Genomic DNA, 21,563 nt, shown 5'->3' on the forward strand with positions numbered 1-21,563 from the left:
CTCTCTGTCTCCCCCCACTTCTTTCTCTCTCTGTCTCCCCCCCTTCTTTCTCTCTCTGTCTCTCCCCACTTCTTTCTCTCTCTGACTCTCTCCCCTTCTTTCTCTCTCTGTCTCCCCCCCCTTCTTTCTCTCTCTGTCTCCCCCTTCTTTCTCTCTCTGTCTCCCCCCTTCTTTCTATCTCTGACTCCCCCCCTTCTTTCTCTCTCTGTCTCCCCCTTCTTTCTCTCTCTGTCTCCCCCCTTCTTTCTCTCTCTGTCTCCCCCCTTTCTTTCTGATCTTCTTTCTCTCTCTGTCTCCCCCCTTCTTTTCTCTCTCTGTCTCCCCCCCTTCTTTCTATCTCTGTCTCCCCCCCTTCTTTCTCTCTCTGACTCCCCACTTCTTTCTCTCTCTATCTCTCTCTCTGACTCCCTTCTTTCCCTTCTTTCTCTCTCTGTCTCCCCCCTTCTTTCTCTCTGCGTGACTCCCCCCTTCTTTCTCTCTCTGACTCTTTTCTTTCTCTCTGTCTCCCCCCCTTCTTTCTCTCTCTCTGACTCCCCCACTTCTTTCTCTCTCTGACTCCCCCCCTTCTTTCTCTCTCTGACTCCCCACTTCTTTCTCTCTTCTTTCTTTCTCTCTCTGACTCCCCCTTCTTTCTCTCTCTGACTCCCCCTTCTTTCTCTCTCTGTCTCCCCCTTCTTTCTCTCTCTGTCTCCCCCCTTCTTTCTCTCTCTGTCTCCCCCCTTCTTTCTCTCTCTGACTCCCCCCTTCTTTTCTCTCTGTCTCCCCCCCTTCTTTCTCTCTCTGTCTCCTCCCCTTCTTTCTCTCTCTGACTCCCCCCCTTCTTTCTCGTCTCTCGCAGCACAAGCCAAGCTGAAATCTGAGGAGGCCAGTAAATCGGAAGCCAAGTTCCTAAAGATAAAAGCCTGGTCAAAGTCTCGTATTCGACAGCTGGAGGACGAGCTGAGGAAAAGCCAGGTAAGAGATCCAGTTATATCTAGCAAACTAATTGTAACATTTTAAATAGGCGAGATGAGTACATTTATAATCAGCAGCGTGATGATCAATGTTATAACTTTTCTGTAACAATTGTCTGTGAGAAGAGGGCAATTATTTTAGCAGAGTTTAATTCAGAGCTCCCATCTATTTAGACTTCTATGATTAGTATGCTCAGAGGGCACGTGTCTTTGGGAGAGCGAAAATGTTGCCCTGAATATGTCTTACACGTTTAGTCTCATTCAAGAACCAGACATGTTGCGCTGAGCTTCCCTTGACCTGTGAACTTTGACCCTCCTCCAGTCTGGTAGAGTGGGCCCTGACGTGACGTCCCTGCGTAGCCGCGTCACGGATCTGGAGGAGGAGCGGGGAGGAGACGCTGTGGAAGCTGGAGCAGTACGACGAGATCAAGGCCAAGAACGGTGAGGAGAGTCTTCCACTATCATCAATCACCTGACTACACTTATCTGGACCATGGTGTAATGAACTTAACGTGCTAGCTAGTTTTGTAAGTGTTATCTTATTGTGGACTTCTCCTTGGTGTTACCATTTATAACTCTTTAAAAAATGATGTGTTAATTGGGTATTTAGTGAACGCCCCACCCCCTCTTTTGTCTAGCAACGCTAGGGAAAAAAAGCATTGCTTTAAATTCAAAGTGAAAAGGGTTTTCTTTTCTCTTTAACAAAAGGGTTTTCTACTGCAGATGTTCTCTAGATGTTCTCTGTACTGAAACTAATCTCTGTGTCGTCTGGTGAGGATTTACAAGAGGTTTGAAGACCATCTAAATGAGCAACGGCTCCCCATGTTTACAAGTGATCTGTTTCAGCCTTGTACATCTGTATGTTATTTTGGTCGCTTGTTCTATTTGATCTTTGTCAATGTACCTTCAGTGTGTTATTCAGAATCTGTTTACATTGTGTTCTGTCTCTAACATGTCCTCTGTCCTCCTGTAGATGTACTGTTATGTCCTCTGTCCTCATGTAGATGTGCTGGAGGTGGTTAACATGTCCTCTGACCTTATGTAGACGTTAACATGTCCTCTGTCCTCATGTAGATGTGCTGGAGGTGGTTAACATGTCCTCTGACCTTATGTAGACGTTAACATGTCCTCTGTCCTCCTGTAGATGTGCTGGAGGTGGTTCATGTCCTCTGACCTTATGTAGATGTTAACATGTCCTCTGTCCTCATGTAGATGTGCTGGAGGTGGTTAACATGTCCTCTGACCTTATGTAGATGTTAACATGTCCTCTGTCCTCATGTAGATGTGCTGGAGGTGGTTAACATGTCCTCTGACCTTATGTAGATGTTAACATGTCCTCTGACCTTATGTAGATGTTAACATGTCCTCTGTCCTCCTGTAGATGTACTGGAGGCCAAGCTGGTGGTGTACGAGGAGCAGCAGAGGAAGATGGCCTCCGACCTGGAGCAGGTCACCAAGAGAGCCGCCTCTCAGGTCAGAGTTCAAACCCCACCAGACAGTACCCCCAACATGCACTGCAACGAGGAAGTACCACCTACATCCCGGCATGCAGTGCAGTAGTGGTGTCGAGTCATGATACATGATACTCAATGTTGGGGAAACCAGTGAGGGGTAGATGGGTTCATCTATGGATGCATACCTTGACTGTCACTCAAGGTTTCTGTTAACCAGACGGTTTTTGTCCCTCCCCCCCCTCCCCCCAACTGGTAAGTGAAGTGCGCTTTACATTCACCAATCAAGTGCGTAGGTAGGCAGGCTTCAGCATGTCCCACACCACTTTGTAATGAGCTGGAAGCAGTATGCATTTTGCAGATGTATACTTAATTGTTTGAAACCTGAATGTTTTGCTTCATATTGTGAGGCATGTCTTACCTTGCATCAAAGTAGCCTAAAGTATTTTATAAAGACTTCCATAGGCTTATGCCATTGAAACCAGCAGCCTGTTTCTCTCATGTTCTATTGGTTTTCAAATCAACTTTGTTTCATTGACCAGTTGCCAAACTTCACCCTCGTCATATTAGCAGCCCATGCTAGTTATTGCATCATTAGATCTCCCCTGCTAAATGTTTGTCTCTGTCTCATGAATCTGCTGTCTGGTGCGGTCCGTTAATTGCATTAGGGAACAAACATTCGCGTGTAGCCTACTGCCTTGTGCACATTGCTGCACTTATAATGTGAAGAAATGATAGTTTATCAACATTTCAAGCTAAATGTTCTGATCTGTTACATCATCCTCATTGCTTTTTAAAGTTTTTGATGTATCCTAGTCCTACTTGTTGTATGATTTTGGGATCTATCGTCCCACAACTGTCCCAGAGTCTGTTTGGAAAAAGGCTATTTCTTTCTCACAAGAAAGATAAGCTGAACAATAGAACAGGTCAACTTTTCTACTATGGGGGATAGTAGATTGTCATAGGCTAGTGATGTTGCTGTTGGTTTCTCCTTGTTGACTGAGGAACAGTAAATGTGGACAGTTATTCTAACATCTACAAAGTGCTCATCAGAATTCAGTAAGAAGGAGGATTCACGGCGTTGCATCCTCCAGTTGTATGTTCTGTTCAGATGTATTACCATAATCTAAATGGGATTTCTCAGCACCTTGGGATGACGTAATCTGGCTACGCACCCAATACATATGGGATTTCTCAGCAATCTGGTTAAGGTTACCACACCCAATACATATGGGATTTCTCAGCACCTTGGGTGGATGACGTAATCTGGTTACGCACCCAATACATATGGGATTTCTCAGCACCTTGGGTGGATTAATCTGGCACCCAATACATATGGGATTTCTCAGCACCTTGGGTGGATGACGTAATCTGGTTACGCACCCAATACATATGGGATTTCTCAGCACCTTGGGTGGATGGCGTAATCTGGTTACGCACCCAATACATATGGGATTTCTCAGCACCTTGGGTGGATGACGTAATCTGGTTACGCACCCAATAATATGGGATTTCTCAGCACCTTGGGTGGATGACGTAATCTGGTTACCAATACATATGGGATTTCTCAGCACCTTGGCTGCGATGACGATGGGATTTCTCAGCACCTTGAGTGGATGACGTAATCAGGTTACGCACCCAATACATATGGGATTTCTCAGCACCTTGGGTGGATGTAGCACCTTGGCTGGATGGCTACACACCCAATACATATGGGATTTCTCAGCACCTTGGCTGGATGACGTAATTACATATGGGCACCCAATACATATGGGATTTCTCAGCACCTTGGGTGGATGACGTAATCTGGTTACGCACAATACATATGGGATTTCTCAGCACCTTGGGTGGATGACGTAATCAGGTTACGCACCCAATACATATGGGATTTCTCAGCTTGGCTGGATTTCTGACGTAATCTGGTTACGCACCCAATACATATGGGATTTCTCAGCACCTTGAGTGGATGAGTAATCAGGTTACGCACCCAATACATATGGGATTCTCAGCACCTTGGGTGGATGACGTAATCTGGCTACACACCCAATACATATGGGATTTCTCAGCACCTTGGGTGGATGACGTAATCAGGTTACGCACCCAATACATATGGGATTTCTCAGCACCTTGGGTGGATGACGTAATCTGGCTACACACCCAATACATATGGGATTTCTCAGCACCTTGGGTGGTGGATCTGGTTACGCACCCAATACATATGGGATTTCTCCAGCACCTTGGGTGGATGCCCGTAATCTGGTTACACGCACCCAATACATATGGGATTTCTCAGCACCTTGGCTGGATGCGTAATCAGGTTACGCACCCAATACATATGGGATTTCTCAGCACCTTGGCTGGATGGTAATCTGGTTACGCACCCAATACATATGGGATTTCTCAGCACCTTGGCTGGATGGTAATCTGGTTACACCCAATACATATGGGATTTCTCAGCACCTTGGCTGGATGGCGTAATCCTGGTTACGCACCCAATACATATGGGATTTCTCAGCACCTTGGCTGGATGAGCGTAATCAGGTTACGCACCCAATACATATGGGATTTCTCAGCACCTTGGCTGGATGCGTAATCAGGTTACGCACCCAATACATATGGGATTTCTCAGCACCCGTAATCAGGTTACGCACCCAATACATATGGGATTTCTCAGCACCTTGGGTGGATGACGTAATCAGGTTACGCACCCAATACATATGGGATTTCTCAGCACCTTGGGTGGATGACGTAATCAGGTTACGCACCCAATACATATGGGATTTCTCAGCACCTTGGGTGGATGACGTAATCAGGTTACGCACCCAATACATATGGGTCCGGTACATTTCAAAATGATCTGGTAAATGCAAATGCTGCAGTTTCCTCACAGAAACCCTGCTGGCACCGTACACCAAACACATCTGACACATCTATCCTATTGACCACTTCCCTGATGGAAAGACACTTGTTCTCAGATGAAATCAAACACCACATTCTCCCATGTTGAGTAAATCCCTGGATGAGAATAAATGTCTTATCTCTGGACCCAATACTTCTTCCACCCCCAAACCAATATCCTGCTTCCCATGTCTTTCTGATCCTACACACACTAGGCCAGCGAGTCAGGTAGCGCCGACGACGCCCAGAGCCAGGTGCTGGACTGGCAGGAGATGGTGTCGGAGGCGGTGACAGCCAGGGACCGTGCCCGCGAGGAAAAGGCTACCATGGCCCTGCGCATGAGCCACATGGAGGAGGAGAGAGAGGGTAAGGGCCCTGCCACCACTGGTGGGTGATCCACACACACACAGGGCGCACTGGCACTACCACACACCACAGGGCGCACTGGCACTACCACACACCACAGGGCGTACTGGCACTACCACACACCACAGGGCGCACTGGCACTACCACACACCACAGGGCGCACTGGCACTACCACACACCACAGGGCGCACTGGCACTACCACACACCACAGGGCGCACTGGCACTACCACACACCACAGACACTAACTAAACCTCAGACCGAAATGCAACAGTCATATCACCCAGAAGCCGCTAACCCGCCTCCCTCGACAACACAGAACACAGCTACCACTCCGTCCAAACCTTTTGTTATATACTGTCAAACAGCATACATCTTTTACCCAAGGAAACAGGGAGGAAGGAAGGTGGGAGGGACTTGTAGAGAAGTTATCTGTTACAGTTCAATGTCTTCTGTTGTTGTTTGAGAGCCCCTCACTGTACGACTGAGCATGTTTATTTTTTGTTTCATTTTTTTCCCTCCAACCATCCGTCCCCGGCGGGCTTTTCGTTCTGGCTCTGCGCCCCCCAACCGCTACCCCATGTCCTCCCCCCTCCTCCTCCACTCCCTGCTCCTGGGATGGGGGCAGCCAACAAGAACCTGTTTCCCATCAGTTTTGTGCATGCAGGCCCATCCCCCTCAGCAAAAGCCTGTGCCCACTGTACTGTCCTCAGTTTCCCAGGATCCTTTTCACCTCCTCCGGGGTAAACTGGAGGCAGTACAGTGGAGGCCTGTGCTTTCTATTAGTCCCTCTTCCTCCATGTAGTGTTTCTTTCTTTCAGTATCTCCCTCTCTTTTGAAGTTTCCTTCCCTCCCACTTTCCCCTCCCTCTCTCCTTCCTTCCGTCTCTCCCTCCCCCAACTTTCCCTGACACTTTTGGACTCCGTTGACTTCATAATGACACTGTCCTTGAACTGATCTGCAAAACATATTAACACAACAAAATGACAATGCTTCAATGGTGGTGGGAAGGCTAACGCTAACACTGGAATTAGGACTAACTGAGGGCGGAGCTTGTATGGAAGAAATAAATAAACCAATGATCTTCTTTATAAAAAAGAAACCAAACCAATGTTTATAAAGAATTAATAAACCAATCAAAAGAGCCCTAGAAGACTCTCCTCTAATAGAATTGTGAAATATCCTTATTGTTTCATTTATAGAAAAATTAGGCAATATCTAAACCACTAATAACACTAAAGTGAAAATTCTAGGCTAGAGTTGTGATGTCATTGTGAGCATAGTTACTTGACAGATGATGTGGAGTGGAATTATATAATATACTGACATCATAGCTTGAGTTTTATGTCTTCTAACACACACACACACGCGCGCACACACTGCAAGTGGTGCTGTTTTTCAACACTTTTGTCCTCTCCAATCATCTATCCATCTTTACTAACACTTGCTAACCTCATTGTTGTCATTTGCCTGTGTAACGCTGCCACCCTTGCTGCTTTTAGTTGCTGAAGTAGCTAACTGTTGCAATATCTGATTGGTGCATTCCTACTCAAACTTGGTTTCTGGAGCTCATCTTTAACATCTAAACAACAACTGACTGTCAATGAAATATTGTCATGTCCATTCAATGATTGCTCATCACTTAATAAATTATATGGAGTCAATTCCATAAGTTCATTCTGTTAAAGGAGATTCCTTGGAATTCAAGAGTCTAAAGAGTCCTCATTGAAAATAAATGACTTTTTTTATTTTATTTGCTTGGCTACATTGACCACTTTGCACTACCAGATCTGCAATCCTCACCCAATGAAACCCTTCTCGCTGTCACCCAATGAAACCCTTCTCGCTGTCACCCAGTGAAACCCTTCTCTCTGTCACCCAGTGAAACCCTTCTCTCTGTCACCCAGTGAAACCCTTCTCTCTGTCACCCAGTGAAACCCTTCTCTCTGTCACCCAGTGAAACCCTTCTCTCTGTCACCCAGTGAAACCCTTCTCTCTGTCACCCAATGAAACCCTTCTCTCTGTCACCCAATGAAACCCCTTTCTCTGTCACTCTTTGCTTTTAGCTAGTCCTCCCCCACCCCTCCCACATCTACCTGATATCACAAAACAGATGGGAATGAGTTTTGTGCAAATTGTTGGCCCTGATTTGATCAATTTGACATAAATGTGATTGCTACCCCTTCCCCTTGATGGTCCAATCACTGACTAGTGACCACTGATAATTAAAAATGTAGTGACCACTGATCACAGTCCAATCACAATGTGGGCAGCTTTCAGTCGAATGGATGTGACCTCCCTGCTTCCAGTATGCCAAATCACCATTGGAAATGTTGTTGCAGTACAGTCTCCTTGAGCCGTAAAGACATTGCAGCCGCCCTCCTTCCATCCTCCTCGTGTTTGGTTGCAGCCTGCAGCCTGTCCCCCTCCCTATTAGTTGTGCATGGCTTTGACCAGAAACTCTGCTTTTAGGAAAGTCTACACAGCCACGCAATCCACACACACACACACACACACACACACACACACACACACACACACACACACGTATGTAAAGAACACACGCTCATAGAAGTCTGGAATGCTCTCGTTCTCTCCTCTCTGGAGTGAGTCTGCACGTCTCCTTGTGTGCAATGCTGCTGTTGTGTGTTCATCCATTGGGTGAGCGTACCTTTTTGCAGTCTTTCCCACTTGTCTTTCACCCTCTCTCACTCGTCTCTCCTTATCCATTATCTCTGTCTCACTCCCTGTATCATCTGTCTTTCTTAAACCATCCTCTATCTCTCCATCTCCATCTCTCCATCTCCATCTCTCTACCTCCATCTCTCTTCCCCCTCCTGTAATGCATCTCTGGGGTTCAACTCTGTAACCCAAAACCTCCCCCTCATCGCTCCCTCCCTCCCCTGTGGCACAAAACTGATTGAGGATGACTGGTTCTTTCCCGGCTGCTCCGATCCAGTGCTGGCCAGCCGGCAGCAGGAGTTGGAGGAGGAGCTGGTGCAGGCCCGGGGTCTCACAGGGCTACATAGGGGCGGCAAGAAAATGGGAGGCACCGCCCACCAACACAGCCTGCAGGTACGGAGTAAAAGGGAGAGGGAGAATGAATGATAGAGGGGAGGTGAGTTCAGAGCTGGGAAGGAATAAGACAGCAATAATAATAACTCTGAGAGTGTGGTCACATGGTCACGGCCAGCAAGGATACCTGTAGATGATCAGTATAACAAGGGAGATTAGATGTTACTGTAGTTCTGTCTGACGTTAGATTGGTACGCTGTCCTCTAACATCCCAGACAAAATGTACTTCAGTCACTAGACTAAAATGAGTATTGTCACCCCACCCCCACGCAGGAGGACTTTGAGTTTGATGGCAAGCAGGCGTTCCACCAGGACCCACACAGTGGCGGATCTGAGAGCACCACCCCGATGGAGGAGGGGGAGAACATGGGAGGTTGGTGGCCTGAGTACACTTCCCCCAACACAGGTGTGAGACCCACTAGACAGTTTACGCTGGCATGCACGTTGTCGCTTTTTGTGCATTTGTCACCCAGCCACCACCATTTTGGGAGCTTGAGATGTTGTAGTCATTTGGGTTGTTTTTTTGTCATTCTGTCAACATAGGCCTAACACTCCTCTGCCGTTTTGGGGGTTTTACATGTGGGTGTTTGTTCTCCCTCCAGTCTAACACATTCAACCCCAGAGTGGATACATTCCCTAAGGTTGACTCATCTGTGGGCTTTTGTGTTCTCATCACAAGTTGAGGTGGTTATTATTTGAACATGTGCATGCTGGTTGAACTGGCTAGTATTTGGCTCGCTACGATGTTGGTCCATGGCGAATGCATTGAACTCTTGTCAGTTCATATGAATTTAGGTGGAGAGTTTCCCCGTCTGTGGTAAGTGTTTGGCATGCCCTGTCTGTTCTTCTTTTCCCTCTTATCTCTCCTTGTGTTTGACACATTCACTGTGTTGAAAGGTCATGGTTTTTAATGGGACAAAAAATATAAATCAATGTCCAAAAACCGGTGACCTTGCATGGGGCAAGTAGCAGGCCAACTATCATAAACATTGTAGTCCATCACAACAATATGTTTGCATGGAAATTTTTCAGTTGTGACTGTATAAAGGGCTGTTTCTATGATTACAATTTGCATCTATTTTTGCTAACTATTGTTGATCATGATAGATAACTACCAGATTTCTCAACCATTGAGTTGATTTTTCTCTTTCTTGTCTATGCGACTGCCCTTGCAGGTGGCCTGCGGTCGGTAGTGGAGGAGTTGGAGCTGGAGAGGAACCAGCTGCAGGAACAGATCCTAGGACTGGAGGACCGCTGTCAGGACCTTGAGGACCGGCTGCAGCTGCAGGCTCGCATCGAGTCCCTACAGGTAAACTCTCACGTCTCACAGACCTGGTTGGACACTGATATCTCACGCCTTGTAGAGCTATCAGAACCACATGCACCTTGCAGAATGCCACACTGTACCAAGATAGCCTCCATAAAGACACTTAAAGCAGGGGTTCCTAAACTTTTTCACTCAGGCCCCGTTCCAGCATTGGGGAACATCCACATCTGTTTCCATTGGCACAAGCACTGTTCATGACACAAACAGCTCATACATTTTGCAGGTTTAAAGCTTATTTCCTGAAATTCTACACATTCGGTCATGGGTTGTAGAGAAAATGTTGCAATTTTAAAGCTAATTTACTTGCAGTTATATACATTCTGCCATGTCTAATGTGTATTCATGTAATATTTGAGTGACTCGAACATTACTACAAAATCTGTGCTAAAACGCCTAGCAAAAAAAGTTAGCTGACATTTGCTAGTTGATCTGGACATTTCTGACAAGTTATAAATAGATCTCTAAGGTATACAATGACCGACATGACAAGAGGAATTACTGATAATTTACTACCCAATTCGAAATGTCCCCTTGTCCATTCTATAATTACAACTTTCAAGAGTAAGTTGATAGCCGGACTGAGTTCCCTAAAAATAATATATAAAAATAAAAAAATGTTGGGGGTGGACCCCACAGTTTAGGAACCCCTCTGTTTAGGAACCACTGACTTAAGGGACCTTTCGTTCTCCTCTCTCACACTTCCATACCACTCCCCATAGATTACCCTCTTATACCCTCCTATACCTCCTGGTCTGTTAATAAAAAGAAGCACATAACTGACTTTTGGGTTTACTTACCTGTAAACTGGGGTTTACTTACCTGTGCCAGTTCCTGAGGTAGTGGAAATCTAACCCAGTATATTGTAACTTTGTCAGCTGCTCCCATTATCAACATTTTGCATCTTATAAGTTCTCCTTTGTGTTTGGGAGTTTGTTTTGTCTTTGCTTTTGGATTGACTTTTTACTGAATTAATTTGTACTATTCAGTTCATTGCATGTTTCCTCCCGAGGACGAGGATTTTGTAACAGACCCCTCTAACACAGGTGACGTTTGATGTAGATGAAGAAAGGCGTCCATTTTGTGTTTCCCAGGTGTGTTAGTGTTTGTGTGCGCTAGAGAGAGCACCTCCGGCGGTGAAGGCTCATCCTTTGGCTTGTTTGTTTTGGCTTGTTTGTTCTGTGTTCACGGCTTGCGATCAGTCTTCTAATAAGTGAGTGCTATGTTGAGCATATTTTGGCCACAAATTAACTCGGTGTGGAGAACAAACTCACTTGGTTGGTTAATTCTTCAACCATCATATAATGAGCATACAAAAGTATATAACAATTCTAATCATGCCAAGTTCAAAGCATTTTTTTTACCCTAAGAAAAGCAAAATAGATCATAGAAAAGATACTAAGCCAAAATGTCCTGAAAGCTGAAATGTTCCTTTTATGCTGTGTTGTTTGGACTAACCCTAACACTGTACATAGAAGAAAGAGAGTAGTATTTTGGGTCAATATGTGTGCAGTGAGATGGAGTGAGCTTCCTACCGGCTTTACTCTGAGCTTTTCTGCAAACCATGTTCCAAACCTTCCCTCTCCTCCCCACAGAACGAGTCCGAGAGACTACAGGGTCAGCTGGCCAGCCTTCGGAGCCAGCAGAGCAGGGATGCAGAGAAACACCATCTCCTGGTCACCAGCCTCAACGAGCAGCTCAAAGGGTAACCCCACACAATTCAAAAAAAGGTCACAGGTCACACACATAACTGGTAAACTGGTTCATTTCCCAAATTTGTATCCAGTGCCAGTTACTCATTTAAGGGTAAAAGGAATGTAAGGTTTTGTACTGAAAGGTTTGGCTCCATGCATCTAACTGCAGTCATGATCATGTGTTTGTGCTATTTTGCATTGGAGAATGTAAGATTATCACCATGTCTTCATTTGTAACCTTTAAAACAGCTCCTTTCTCTTTGATGCCTTTTAGACTGAGTGACACCCAAGAGTGTCTCGAAACCTCACTTATAGAGAAGGAGAACACATTAGTCAAGACCTCTGAGAAACTGGAGCTCATCGACAGCCTCCGAGATTCTTTAATGGAAAAGGAGGCGCAGCACAAAGAGGTCGCCGAAAAGCTGCTTCAATCTGAGAACAATGTAAGTACAGTAGCCTGTTTTGGCGATCAATTAATAGTCAAATCTGTTTTATAGTAAGTCATGACACCTTCTTTTCTTCTTTCAGCTCACTGAAGTCTCCACAAAATGCAGTACCTTTGTAAAACAGTGTTCAGAACTGAAGACATCGGTTGCAGATCTCACACATAAGCTGAGTGTGCTTAAAGATAAGGTAAGGTTTTCGGGATATGACTACCATGGCTTAATTACTGTGATGAAGTTTTTGCATATAAGAAACCTGAAGGCATGTTTATCTCAGATTTAATATTTAGGCGAACTATTACCTTCACACTCATTAAATGGCAGTGATATTGACAGTACTTTAGGAGATTTCTTCCTCAAGTAACATATTTGTATTTTTTCCAAACCCATAGACACAGAAACAAGAGGCCACAATAAAGACTCTTCAAAATGACCTGGATCAGACAAACGATGAACTGGACAAGTTGAACACCACCCATCTGGAAGAAAGGTCTCAGCTGATCCACAACCTTCAAAGCTGTGAACGGGAGATTGATAACCTCAGAGATGTCCTCTCAGACAAGGACAAGGAGATCTTAGCCCTCTCGGGCAACATGGCGGAGTACGCAGAGCAGATCATGGTGCTGAAGCAGGAGATCAAGCACAAGGAGGAGGACCTGGTTCGCATCGAGACCGCCCTCACTAAATCGGAGCGGGAGGCAGAGATCATCAAAGACTCTCAGAACTCGGACCAGCAGGCTCTGTACACCAGGACGGCAGAGGTGGTGGAACAGCTGAAGGATGCAGAGAATGAGCTGATCAAGGCCAAAGAGGAGAAGGAGTCGAGGACAGTAGAGGTGGAGGAGCTGAGGAAGCAAGTGGAAGAGGACAAGCGGACCATCCTGGAACTTCGAGGGGAGATCCAGCAGCACAACGTGGGCCATCGTAATCATCTCTTGGAGTGCGAAACTCAGATCTCTTCACTGAAGGAGCATGTGACTGTTGCTTCCCAGAAACTACAGGAGTCTGAGGGTCTTATCTCTCAGTTGCGGGAAGCAAGTACATCCAGCAAGACACTGAAAGACCAGCTCCAGGACAAGGAGCAGACGTATGAGAAAGAACTCAAATCGGTCAAGGAGGAACGGAACGAGCTTAACGCAGAGGTGTCCAAACACAATGATGACCTTAAGACCCTGTCCAACCAGCTAGAGAAGCAGACAGAGTGTCAGGTACAGTTGAAAAAAGAGATGCAAGAAAAACTGGAGACAATATCCTCTCTTGAGGAAAAACTCAGGGCCATCCAGGAAGAGGCTGAAGTAGAGCAACAGAAATTTAACACAGAACTGCAAGTCAGAGATTCTGAAAAGGAGAAGTTGGCGAAAGACCTGCAGGTTAAATTGGAAAATATCTCAAATATGAAGAAGCTCTTGAAAAACATGAAGACTGAAAAACAACAACTGCAAGCTGACCTGAAGGAGAAGGCAGATGAACTTAAGTCTCAAAAGCAGCTTGTAGATGAGCTTAATAAAAAATCTACGGCAGCTCTTGAACTTAACAGCAGTTTGAACTCTCAAAAGAATGGCCTCACAGAGGAGAATCAGAGGTTGCAACAGGATGTAGCTGGAAAGCAGAAATCCATTTCAGAGATGACAGATGAAAGGGATTCTCTGAGAAACAAAGTCTCTGACTTTGAAACACAGCATTCAGAAAACAGAAAAGTCATTGAAGGGCTTCTGAAAGACAGGGAGGAGCTGAGTGTTAGAGCCAATGAACTGAACAGGGTCCTGGAGCAAAATAAACAGTCCATTTCCGAGAGTCTATTTGAGAAAACAAATGAATGTAGTCTTCTAACTAAAACACTCAGGGAAAGGGAGGAGACAGTTGCCCGTTTACAGGTGCAAATTGACAGTTTGAACACTCAAGTGGATCAGTTCCATCACAACATTGCTGAAAAAGACAAGTTTGTCACTGATCAAAACTCACAAGTAGAGGCACAGCAGAGCCAGCTGTCGCAACTCCAGGAAACAATGTATTTACTGCAGGAGCAGGAGACTGCCCTGAAAACTGGGCTCATGGAGAAAAACACCGTATTGCAGCAGAAATCAGATGAGTGTAGCTCTTTACAGAATAAACTTGGGCAGCAGAAAAGCTTCTATCCAAGCTACAGGGTGAGACTAAATCACTTAAAGGACAATGCTCACAACTGACCCAGTGTCTGGAAGAAAAAGAAGAGACCTTCAGACAAATGACGCAGGACTGTGAAAACCACAAAGCCGAGCTTAACAAGAGGAATGAGTCATTGAAGTCACTAAGCAGTCAGCTTGGTGTCATGAACGAGAGCAGTGCGAAGTTGGAGTCTGAAAATACAGAGCTGAAAACTACTCTGGAGAACCACGGAGCAGAAAACAACAAGCTGAGGGATGAGATGGAACAGAGGCAAGCTGAGGTGGTTGGCCTCCACAGTCACATCCAGGCACTGAGTGAGCAAAACCAACAACTCCGAGCTGCTTATGAGATCAGAGATAAGGAACTTGCCCAGCAAATGCACGTTGCATCTGAGCTTGATAGAAGGGTAAATGTGACTCTTGAGCAGAACACAAACCTGTGCTCACAACTGAACAGTCTGACAGAGGAGAAGCAGACACTGCAACAGGAATTAGCTGTACAGTCAGAGTCCATTTCTGAATTAAGCAAGGAGAAGAACTTACTTCAAGATAAACTTTCCAATTTTGAAATGCAACATTCAGAAAACTGCAAAATGATTGAAGGGCTACTGAAAGACAAAAATGAGCTCAGTGTAGCAGTAGAGGAACTCAACAACGTCCTCGAGCAAAACAAACAGACCGTTTCAGAGAGTTTGCTGGACAAAACAAATAAATGTACTAATCTCACCAAATTGCTTAGAGGGAGTGAAGAGGCACTTGCACATTCACAAGACCAAGTTGACAGCTTGAACACCCAACTTGATCAACTGAACAACAACATAACCGAAAAAGAGAAGACTATCAAAAATCAAAACTCACAATTAGAGGCCCAGCAGAGAGAGTTGTCGCAACTCCAGGAGACATTGGCTTTATTACAGGAGCAGGGGACCACACTGAAATCTGGGCTATCAGAGAAAGACACCATGTTGCAGCAGAAAGCAGAGGAGTGGAGCTCTTTACAGAATAAACTTAATCAACTGCAGGGCGAGACTAAATCACTTGAAGGGCAATGCTCACAACTGACTCAGCATCTGGAAGAAAAAGAAGAGACCTTCAGACAAATGACACAGGACTGTGAAAACCACAAAGACGAGCTGAACCAGAGGAACGAGTCATTAAAGTCACTAAGCAGTCAGCTTGGTGTCATAAACGAGAGCCGTGCGAAGTTGGAGTCTGAAAATGCAGAGCTGAAGACCACTCTGGAGAACCACTCAGCAGAAAACAAGAAGCTAAGGGAAGAGATGGAACAGAGGCAAACTGAGATATTAGATCTTAGGGACAACATCCAAGCATTGAATGAACAGAATGTCAGACTAAAAACCGAACTCAAAAACTCTTTCACAGAGGCATCCAAGAAACTTGAAGAGATTTCAGTTCTCAAGGCAGAGATTTCTAACAGGGACAGTTATGTGTCTAATTTAACAAAGCAACTGACAGCAGCCTGCTCGGACAGGGATAGCTTAGGTTTGAATTTGCAGCAGAGAGGTGAGTCCCTAAAACAGCAGGAAATGTTTATTAAGCAGTTACAAACTAAGTCAGTAGAGGGTGAGGGTCAGATGAGCCAGGCCATCACTGAGCTGCAGACACAAGCTCAGAGTCTTCAGAAAAGCCTTCAAGACAAAGATGTTTCGCTGCATGAGGCGGAGAAACGGCTGAGTCTGCTCAGAGAGAAGTTTACCTTAGAATCTGAGGATTTCAAAACCCAGCTGAATTCAAGTGCGGAAACAATGAAACAGCTTCAGGGTGATCTGCGTAATGCGGTGGAACAGAGTAATCAGCTCAGTGGGAGGCTTGAAGAACAAGAGGCACAGCTTAAGCAGAAAGTTGATGATTATGTGAGTTTAAGGACATATGTTTCAGAGCTGGAGGATTCCACCACACAGCTCAGAGGTCAAGTTGACAGCCTGACCTCTGAGTCATCCCTGTTAAAAGAGACCCTGAAAGAGAAAGTCAAGTTCATCCTTGAGGCCCAAAGCACCTCCTCAGCTGTTAGCGAAAGCCTAAATTCAAAACTCAAAACCAAAGATACAGAATGTGAGCGCTTAAAAGAGCAGGTTTCGTACCTCCAAGAGTCCGTTTTAAAGCTCAATACCAAAGAGGCAGAATGTGAGTGCTTAAAAGAGCAGCTTTCACATCTCCAAGAGTCTGTTTCAAAGCTCAATAGTAGCCTCAGTGCCCAGTCCTCTGAAGTGGCACAACTTCAACAAGCCTTAGAGGAAAGAGAGACTGCCGTTATGGACCAGTCAAAGGCCCTTCAGGAGCTGCAGAGAAGGGCAGATGAAGCAGCCCTCTTCAAAACCCAGTTCATGGAGAGCACAGAGTTGGTGTCACAACTGCAGGATCAGATTCAGGAACACTCCACTAAGTCTGCAAGCCTCAGCCAGTCGGCCGAGGAGAACCAAAGTGCCTTTGTAAATCTTCAGGAGAAGTATGCTACTCATTTAGAGGAGCTCCAGGAAGCTCGGACGATGCTTTCTCAAAGGGCCGAGGAGATGTCCAGTCTTAACAAGTCCCTCAGTGAAAGCAACAGCACAGTTCAGGCAGCAGAATGCACCATAGAGGTGCTGAGGAATGAGTCTTCCTTGCTACGTCAAGACCTTCGGCAAATCCAAACACTGAATGTCGACCTTTCAAAACAAAAGGAAGACGCCCTTGCTACCCATCAAAGGAGCACCTCAACATTCACTGTCGAAATTGAGAGACTAAAATCTCAGTATTTGCATGTGGCTGCTCAGGTAAATGCACTGACAGAAAATCTTGAGCAGAGAGAGATGTCTCTTCATGCCATTAACAGTCAGTACACAGCCCAGGTGAAACAGGCAGAGCAAGTAGTGTCAGAAATGCAGAAACTAGAAGAGCAAAATAAGAAGCTAAGAGAGGAGATAGCTCTGTCAAAGCAAGAAAATCAACAGCGGCTGGATGCAGCAATCAGTGAAAAGAACGTCTGCAGCAAGAAGTTCAGAAACTCATAATTGAGAGAGATGAACACGGCAAGAGCTACAGCAGCCAGATACAAACAATGCAGGAGCAGTTGTATCTCCAAAAGCAGCAGCAATCCAGCAGCATGAATGAAGTCATGGAGAAAATGGTGGCTGAGAAGGAAAGACTACAGGTTGAGGTTAGTGTCAAAGGTGAAGAAATCACCGGATTGAAATCAGACATTCAAAAGATAGGGCAAACTCTTCAGGACTCTGAGAAGGAGTGGCTATCGGTCCTGGATAGAGAGAAGCAGGATAAATATCTCATTGCGGAGCAGTTGAAAAGTGTTGAAAATGAAATTAAGTCAAAAGATTTTAAAGTTCAAGCATTGAAACAAGACCTAGATAGTTTGCATGAAAAGTTGGCAGAGGCAGCAACGGCAATTAGACAGGGTTCAGATCTGCTTAAAGCGAAAGAGGTAGAGGCATCCACATCCAGGGTTCAGACTGAAAACATCTTAGTATCTGTTAAGGAAAAAGAGGAGCATAATATTGAATTGAGGCAGGCTCTTCAAGATATGGAAAGTGAGTTAAGACAATTAGAGGTCAGCAAAGAGTGTTCTGACAAAGATTTGTCTGTATTGTCACTAACCATGTCTGATAGATTAGTTGCTTTAGAGGAGGAAAATGTCTCCCTACAGACTATGCTCAAACAGTTGAGAGAAAGACATCAGTGTGAGGTAGATTCTTTGAGGGGTGAATTAAATGAAGTTTCGGAATTGTTGAAACGGACAGAGTGTACCCTTAACGATAAAGAAATGTGCTATCAAGGTAAGAATCAACAGAATGTTTTATTTCAAGAAAATATACAGCACCTTCATGCACAGCTCCAAACTGAGACTGAAAATCTGAGAGAGGCAGGTATTAAACAGACAGCTCTACTTAGTGACATCCAAATGAAAGATGAGAAGGTCAGCTGCATGACCATCCAAATAAGTCACCAGAAGGAATTGCTAGCAGGTCTCAGTCAACAGTTGATGGAGAAAGATGCTTCAGTAGCACAGGTAATTGAATCCGCCTCAAACGAAAGAATGAAATACGCAGAGGAAAATAGTAATTTCCTCTCGCAGCTGGAAAGCTTGGAAAATGCACAAAGTAGTTCTATGAAACAGCTTGAACATATGTTCTTGCAACTAGAAGAGAGCAAAGCTCATCTGTCACGCTCTCAAAGTGAACTTGAGACCAAGGATTTGGAGAATGGAGATTTGGTTAAGGAAAAGGATCATCTCAACACTCAGCTCACTAAGTTAACCAAAGAAAAAGAGATCATGAAAAAGAAGCTCCAAGCTGCTCTGGTTGTAAGGAAAGAACTATTGAAGAAGCTAGAGGAGCATGAACATCAACTAGAGCAGAATGTGAATAAAGGAATTGAGATTTCAGGCTTACAGGATAGGTTGCAAGAACTCACTTTACAAGCTCAAGCTACTACAAAAGAGCACGAAGACATTGTTGCAGATGTTAAACGGCAAGTTAATCAGAAAGAGGGTGAACTCCTAGAACTGGCCAAGGTCTTAACAGTGCGAGACAGTCTTGTAGAACATTTTGAAATAAATATGCAAACTTTGCAAGCCAAACTAGATGAACAAGAAGCAAGTTTGACAACAGCTCTGCATAATCTCAATGAAAAGAGCATCATCGTTGATCAACTTAATTCCATCATCTCTGAGAAAGACGAGGCTTTTGAACAGGAGAGAAGTGGTATGATGCTGAGGTTAGAGAAGCTTCAAGAGGATATGAGAAAGAGCGAGGAGAGTTTGAAGGAGGACATGTCAAGCTCCAGTGCTACAGCTGTTGACATTGAAAACGAGTTAACGAAGGTGAAGCAAGAAAAGGCAATGATGCAGAAAAAGGCTCAAGCTGCTTTACTAGCACGAAAAGAGACTATAAGGAAGTCTCAAGAAAGTGAGAAAAAGTACACCCAAGAGCTTTCAGAATTAAAAGATGATTATAAAGCACTCTTGGAACAACACTGTCAGCAGACCAATGACCTTAATGCTGTCCAGTTAAGTTACGACCAGAAGGTCAAGACATTTGAAGAAATCAGTCAGGCCTCAGTCTCTCAGCTAGGTGAATTGGAGACCCTAAGACTGCTTGTACAGGAACGGGATAAAACTCTTCAAGACCTCAACATATCCCTATCAGAGAGGGAGAGTCAAGTCCATGCCTCATATCAAGCAGAGCTAGAAACCCTTCACTTCAAACTGGAAAGCATGTCCTCTGAGTTGGCAAATAAGGACAAGGTTCTCATAGCACTGGAACAGAAGTCCAAAGCATTATCTGAGAGAATGAGCTGCACAGAAAGTCAACTTGAAAAAGCCCATGCAGAGATAAAGGAGAAGATGGAAGAGCTCGCAAGACAGCAACAAGCAGTGGAGATGGCCGAGCAGCAGCACCAGCAGGAAAAACAAACTATGGTAGATGACCACCTGGTGCTGCAGAACCAGTTGGGCCCATTACAAGCCACAGTGGAGGAGCTAAAACACACCTTAGAAGCACTTGTTGGTGAGAAAGAATCCCAGTCGCACAAATTTATAAGTGAAACCAAAGAACTAATAGAGGACAGGGATCGAATGAAAGGAGAGCTGGAGAATGCACTCACTATCATCGCCCAGCAATCGTCTGAACTTCAAATCCTCCAAAACACTTGGGCTGAAACTCAACAGCAACTCGGTGAAGAAAAGGAACAGCTAAAAGTGGAGCTGGAAAAAGCACAGTCCCATTCTGCAGAGTCCCAGGCTGAAATGGAAAGTCATAAGCTGCACATGGAATCACTACAGCAGGAAAAAGAAAGCGCCTTCATGGTCATAGAACAATTAAACTGTGAAGTTGCCATGCTGGATGCTCAGCTAAAGGAAGCTGGAAAAGTACATGAGGAGCTTCTTCAAAAGATACCTGGTTTGCAGGATAAATCCTCTGAACAGATTGGGGTAATTGGGAAGGAGGTCCAGTATCTTAATAAGATATCCCCTGAAGAACATGAGATGAGTCTCAAGGAAAGAGATGATGCCCTGGTGATTTCTCAGTCTCTGGCCACGGAAAAGGAAGAGCTTATTGCTGCCTTGGAACAGCAACTGCAGCGGCAGATTCACCTTCACGAAGTTGCCATGGAAAAGATGAGGACTGAAGTTGATGAGCTTCAGCAGAGGTCTCAAGAAGATGCCAGCAAAACAAAGGATCAGGGCAACCAAAGCAAAACAGCACTTCTCAACAGGAAGCTTCAAGCAGCCTTAGTTTCCAGGAAAGAAATCTTGAAAGATAATAGCTCTCTGAAGGAACAAATGCGTATACTCTCAGCTAAAAATGAAGAAATTGGGGCATCATCCACTGTACTGGAAATGTCTGTTGCCAAGTTGAAACAACAAAAAGAGGACCTGGAGAGTTCTGTATCATCCCTGAGCAGGGAGAAAGAGAAGCTCATTGCCGAGGTTGATCGCATCCTCAATGATAATCACAATTTATCTGCAGCCTGTGAAAGCCTCAAACTCACCATAGAAAATATCACCCAACAGAAACAGGCATTTTCGTGTCAGCTTGAGTCCCTGAAAGACTCGCAGACGGATGAGTTGTCGGAGTGGAAATCCAAGCACACAGAGCTGAAACAGGAGTATGAGTCACTTTTACAAGCGTACGAGAATGTCAGTAGCGAAATGGACAAGATGAGACAACTATTGGAGGGGGCAAGAAAGAGAGACAAGAAGCGCTCGTTAAAGCACACAAATCTGAAGCTGAAAGGGAGAATCTGGAGAAACAAGTTGGGGAGATGGAGGATGAAAATGAGAAAATTAATGAGAAGATGAGAAAGTTTACTAAGGCGAAGCAGCTGAAAATGGAAGAGCTGGAGGAGGAGAATAAACAAATCAGAATAGACTTGCTAGAGTTTGATGATAAGCAGAAAGCCACAGTTGAAGAGTTGACTATTAAAAACAACCACTTGGAAGCAGAGATCCACAGCCTTGTAGAGTCCTCAGAAGCACTCAGAAGGAAGCTAACAGAGATTCAGCTCAACAATGACAGTCTGGCAGAGGCACTCAAAGAAGCAACCTGCTCATTAGAAAAGTGGCCCACCGAATCAAAAGCATGTGAGCAAAACATGCAGCTTAAACTAGATGATGCACTCATTTTGAATAATTCACTGACTGCCCAGATTGAGTCACAGAAGACAGAACTTGCTTCCCAACAGGAAATCAATAAATTAATGC

General features: G+C 44.9%; 2 protein-coding genes across 2 annotated transcripts; both read left to right on the forward strand.

Annotated features, from left to right (window-relative positions):
* The first annotated feature begins 1,322 nt into the window (after nucleotides 1-1,322).
* Nucleotides 1,323-17,456, forward strand: LOC135555491 (putative leucine-rich repeat-containing protein DDB_G0290503). The gene is given in 11 exon segments (XM_064987974.1): nucleotides 1,323-1,394; nucleotides 2,335-2,426; nucleotides 5,518-5,668; nucleotides 8,627-8,742; nucleotides 9,016-9,148; nucleotides 9,918-10,051; nucleotides 11,662-11,771; nucleotides 12,035-12,203; nucleotides 12,289-12,393; nucleotides 12,596-14,324; nucleotides 14,327-17,456. Coding segments are annotated over 10 exon segments (5,724 nt in total). The 5' UTR covers nucleotides 1,323-1,394; nucleotides 2,335-2,381; the 3' UTR covers nucleotides 17,359-17,456.
* A 334-nt stretch (nucleotides 17,457-17,790) lies between these two features.
* LOC135555498 (golgin subfamily B member 1-like) lies at nucleotides 17,791-21,161 on the forward strand. Its single transcript, XM_064987985.1, has one exon. It carries the CDS (start codon nucleotides 17,883-17,885, stop codon nucleotides 21,159-21,161), a length of 3,279 nt encoding a protein of 1,092 aa, XP_064844057.1. The 5' UTR covers nucleotides 17,791-17,882.
* Nucleotides 21,162-21,563: the final 402 nt, after the last annotated feature.

The sequence above is a fragment of the Oncorhynchus masou genome, chromosome 2, assembly GCF_036934945.1.
Source record: "Oncorhynchus masou masou isolate Uvic2021 chromosome 2, UVic_Omas_1.1, whole genome shotgun sequence".
Lineage (NCBI taxonomy): Eukaryota > Metazoa > Chordata > Actinopteri > Salmoniformes > Salmonidae > Oncorhynchus > Oncorhynchus masou.

Bases quoted from the DNA above. Each gene is read 5' to 3' on its own strand.
- LOC135555498 (XM_064987985.1), top strand. From the start codon at position 17,883: ATGGAAAGTGAGTTAAGACAATTAGAGGTCAGCAAAGAGTGTTCTGAC.